The sequence below is a fragment of the Galeopterus variegatus genome, unplaced genomic scaffold (genome assembly GCF_000696425.1).
Source record: "Galeopterus variegatus unplaced genomic scaffold, G_variegatus-3.0.2 Scaffold6803, whole genome shotgun sequence".
Lineage (NCBI taxonomy): Eukaryota > Metazoa > Chordata > Mammalia > Dermoptera > Cynocephalidae > Galeopterus > Galeopterus variegatus.
The window spans coordinates 37,808-43,105 of NW_007732914.1; the positions used below are offsets into that span (position 1 = coordinate 37,808).

The following is a 5,298-nucleotide window of genomic DNA, read 5'->3' on the forward strand; positions in this document are numbered from 1 at the left end:
GAGGTTATTAAGTTGATGGTTTAGTGGTAGTCAAAGGTGTGGTTCTGAGGGCTTTAAAAGAAGAGCACATGAGAAGTTGTCTCCGTCTGCTCCGCCATTCTGCCATGTGAGACCTGTGTCACTGTCATCACCAACATGGCCCTTACCAGATGTGTTCACTGGACTTTGGACTTCCCAGCCTCTGAAACTGAAAGCAATAAATTTTGGTTGTTTTTACAAATCACCCAGTTCCAGGTATTGTGTCATAAGTAACAAAATCAGACTAATAGAGATATCATTCAGGCATTTTTCTTTCTTCCATCCTACTGAGAAACTTGGGGGCTTATCAGAGATGTAAAAGGTACCTATCATGTCAGCCTTTTGTCTATCAGAGGGAACCCCAGAACTGGATAAGGGTGGTTTCTTCTATTAAGTCCCATTTTTTCTTATGCAAGGAGATAAATGTTTTAATTTTCTGGGGCTAGTAATGGCTTATTTATATTTTTCTTCTGAAATACTATCAGTTTTTAAAAAAAATAACCATTGTGGGCCGGCCCGGTGGCGCACTGCTACAGTGNCACTGAGGGTTGCGATCCGTTGCCGGTCACGAAAAAAGACAAAAAGGAAAAAAAAAATAACCATTGTGAGTAGAATAATGTTTATACAAAGCATCTCTTTAAAAAGTGTTATTTTTGGCCAGGGTGATGAAGATTCGGTGCTTGAAAATGCGAGTCACACATGTTTTGAAACATCAAACAGAGACGCCGCAAAGAAACGGAAATTACCTAAGCCTTTAACTAAAGTTTCACCACCTGCTGAACAGCCCACGCAGAACAAGGTTTGTTACTTAATGCCTACGCTCTGAACTGTAGCCATGTGTGGTAGGACTATTGTCCTCTAGACGAGTTGGTATACTGGATGAGATGAGGACTGGCTTTTAATCCTGGTGGTGTCTTCCCACCACCTTCCCAAGTGATCAGCTTCATTAGGAATCAGCTATTCTGTTTAATGTTAATGTTCTGAGCCAAACTTAGGGGGAAGCTAGGAAGGTAAGTAATAGGTTTAGAAAATACTCATAGTTTTGTAGAAATGAAAAGTAATGTTTGCTAAAGAAAGCGTTTCTGTTAGGTAGCCTAAGACTTTATGAAGCCATATTTTGTGAGTAAGCCATATTACACACTCATGTTAATAATAATACTTATTATTAACATGTGTGTGTAATTTCCCTCAGTGGCCCTTCTGGAGATTGGGTTAGCAATCATTCACTTTGGAATAGTGCCCAGGTTTATTATTCCTGCTTTTCTTTCAAATCTTTAATCCCTAAATTGATTCTGATGTGGAGCTGGAAAAGGCTGGAAATAAGAAATCTGTTTCTACTGACTCGTACTGAAAGCTGGGAGGCTATCTACTCCCTGAAAGTAGTTTCTGATATATTACTTCTCAATCTGAGATTTCCTGCTCCCATAGTGGAGCTTAAGGGCAGGAATTGGGTTATTAAACTATTAACCAAAATTTCAAAAAGATCTAACGAATTATATGTTAATTAAAAATTAAAAATTTGAGTTTTGGGGTTAGCTCATTTGGTAAGAGTGCTGATAACAACAAAGTCAAAGGTTCAGATCCCCATATGGACCAGCCACCAAAAAAAAAAAAAAGCTGAAGTTTCTTTATTATTTGTTAATAACACTATCTCATGCTGATGGTAAATATGGATTTTTTAATAAATGCAAATAATATGTGATAGATAAAATGTTATAAAACATAGAGTCTGTGGTATTAAAAAATAGAAAGGGTTGTTGGTGTTCGGATGACAGAGAATGGTCCGAACATCTGGTTTTTTAACAGATTAACAGAAATAGGGAAATGTGAGTAAATGACAAAAGCAATCAAGGTGCGTGGTTGCTGCCCAGTCCCCTACGAGTGTCAGTGGCAGAAAATATGTATTTATGTTAAAATGTGTATATATGAGAACCTAAATAATTATTGAACTTAATTCATGTTAATATTTATCCTCTGTTTCTTTAAACAGTATGTTTTTATATAATAACTTGGAACATCATAAAGATAAAATTCTTTAAATGTGTGTAGGTTGGCAGGTGTCCTCTCATATCCTATTTTATGATGTATTGTTAGCACAAAATTGCTTACTCAAAAATGTTTATTAATGGAGCTCTCATTTTCATTGTAAACTTTTTAATTTTTAATTATACAAATTTATGAGGTACAACATAATATTTTGATACATGTATACATTGTGTAATGATCAAATCAGGCTAATTAGTATATGTATCATCTTAAACTTATCATTTCTTGTGATGAGAACATTCAAAAACCTCTCTTCTAGCTATTTTGTAGTACACAATATTGTTAACTCTAGTTGTCCTGCTGTGCAATTTAACACCAAGACTTAGTCCTCCTGTGTCACAGAGGCTGTGTACCTGTTGACCAGTCTCTCATGTATACCTTGGATGGGCCTGGAGGACATTGCGCTAAGTGAAATAAGCCAGGCACAGAAAGACAAACACTGTGTGATCTCACCTATATGTGTAATCTAAGAATCTGTTCTAGTTTTAAATCTTTATTGATGTATGTTGAAAGAAAAGATTTCATTAAGCTTAGATGTGTCTAAACTATATTGAAAGGAACTCTTCTCATTGAGATTACTTTTTGCTTTTTGAAAATGTTTTTGTTTCTTTCACCAAATCTTTTCTGTAGGTTCCTGATTTACCTGAAGAACCTTCTGAAACAGCTGCAGAAGTAAGCTTTTTTTTTCTTTGAAAATTAAACATATTTTCTATTTTCTTTGCTTTTACATCAAGCAAATGTCTTATCTAAACTTGGTTTAGAAAGAAAAGGCAGTGTAAGTGTTCATGTGATTACACTGTAATTAGATCTTGTTTTGAATATTGTGTAATATCCAATTCTCTATTTTCTTTGCTTTTACATCAAGCAAATGTCTTATCTAAACTTGGTTTAGAAAGAAAAGGTAGTGTAAGTGTTCATGTGATTACACTGTAATTAGATCTTGTTTTGAATATTGTGTAATATCCAATTCTTCAGCATGAGTCCTATTTTGCAAACCTGCTGTCTGCGGGAACTGCCCAGGTAGTGATAAGATGCGTATGGGCTTCTCCAGATTTCAGGTCAGCAAATGAGTTACTTATTAAAACGGAATCAAAATAGGCAGTTAACTTCAAGTTGTAGTTCTCCCCTTACAAAAGAAAAATGATCACTGCAGCTACTTTGTAGATGTTTTAATTTGAGGTTGGTTTGCTACTGGGGGGCTTGGGTGGGACTGACACCCCCCTCTGCACTAAGCTGCCTTCTCCCAGCTGCTGTGTTACAGTCTTCTGCTGCCTTCCCGTCATCGGCCAGCTTAGTTGCAGACACTTCTCTAATGTTCAGGGAGCACATGTCTTTAAAGCCATTAAGTCACGTGGGCAATAAGTCCCGAAAGAGAGCCCTCACAGCGTGCCGTTTCTTGGGGCTCAGCAACTTGGAGCAGCCGTGAAAGCAGCTGGGAGGGTCTCATTTTGTCAATACATTTTTAACATTTGAATTTACTACTTTGGATATGTGAGGAAAGTCTGAAAGTCATACAAAGATAGAGACAATTAAATACATAAGTAAACAAATAGATAAAAAGATGATGAAGTGCACAGTCCAGACACCCAACCCCCAGGAGAAAAACAATGTTTTTTTTTTTTTTAAGACTTCTAATTCCCCCGTTATATCCAACAAATTCATGCCTGCAGTATGTCTGTCCTGATCTCACTTTTTATCAAGCTCTTGGTTTGGTATCCATGACAGCCATTTTATAGAACAGGAGTAATTAAATATTACTTAGGTTTGACAGGGAACTTCTGCCACTTATGAATTTACCCTGGCTTTGAAGCGTATGACATTAATCCTGTAGAAGAGCAGTTTGTCACCAAAGGTCCATGGATCAGACATGAGGTTGTCAGTGAAGCCCTTGGAATTGTCCCTTGTGATTATAGATAGGACAGTGGTTTTTTTCCAGATCATCAGGTCTGTGACCTTTAAAAGGTTAAGATACCTCAGTGACAGAGAGACAGGTCCTGTCACTGGCAGGTGATGTTGTCTCCTTTTGTAATTTGTAGTCACTCCATTTTGTTTCCTCTCTACCTTTTTCTAATACTTGATAGATGATGTGTTACACTCATTAAAGTATATGTCAGAGTAATGGAATTTTAGAGTTGGAGAGACTCACCCCATCTCCACACTTGAAGCTGAAGCCGCAGGCAGGAAGAGGTTCCGAGGTACCAACTGGTAGAGCTAGGGTTGGAACCTGGGTCCCCAGGCAGATCCAGCCACCCTTCCCACACTCACTCCATAAGCATTACTATTCCTCTTTCTCCTCCCTGCTCTGATTTTTTATTCTGTCTACTTTACTTTTGGTTAATGAAGTCAACAAAGTTATGGTAATTATTACCTGAAAATCACATGTAAAATGTATACACCAGGGTCGGCCAGTTAGCTTAGTTGGTTAGAGCATGGTGCTGATAACACCAAAATCAAGGGTTCAGATCCCGATATTGGCCAGGTGCACACCCCCCCCCCCAAATATATATACCATATTTATTATATTAATCAATATAAGCAACTTTTATATTACATGATGAAATTTTACTAAGAATACCACTAGTGTGTAGTTGATACCACTTGATAACTTTTACAGTGTATTCTATTCTACACTAATGAAGAAAAGCTAATAAATGTTAGAATATATTGATTCTATCAGAATGATCATTGGTCAGCAACCATCTGTGCAGTTGCTACTACTCATAGATTTCTAAGAATTCAGTGCAAAAATTCTTACTTGCCCGCTAACCAGTCATAAGCCTGATGACTGCAAATGTCCCATTCCATCTTTCCACAATTCTCCTGTTCTCACGGACCTGGGTCTTGTTATCCTGCTCTTGATCTACTGACCTGTTTCTGGGCAGTTAGCCTGGTCCCTGTGGACTTCTCTGTCTTTTCCCCTCTATTGTTGCAGACTTTTTCAGAATAATGAAAATAGACATTAAACATGGGGTGTTATTATCATTATAAAAGTTGAAAACAAGAAAAAGAAAGCATTCTATTTTGGAAAGGGTACCTTTCCAACCCATTCTTCATCTTATCACCCTAATAAAAATTTTTTAAAACTAAAAAAATTATACATGGAATAGGGAATGTGATATGCCATTGTTACCCAAGATCTGGGGATGTTTGTCTTTATTAATTGTGTAGTCATATTGTTTCTTTTTTTTTTTTTTTCCTTTTTGTCTTTTTTTGTGTCCGGCAACGGATCGCAAC

General features: G+C 37.0%; 1 protein-coding gene across 1 annotated transcript in view; it reads left to right on the forward strand.

Moving 5' to 3' along the window:
• The window catches only part of UBXN8 (UBX domain protein 8), a 37,081-nt gene that overhangs the window by 24,134 nt on the left and 7,649 nt on the right, over nt 1-5,298 (forward strand). Inside the window, exons 5-6 of the mRNA XM_008591273.1 lie at nt 680-817; nt 2,695-2,736. Of these exons, the coding sequence (XP_008589495.1) occupies nt 680-817; nt 2,695-2,736 (180 nt within the window). The remainder of the gene's footprint in view (nt 1-679; nt 818-2,694; nt 2,737-5,298) is intronic.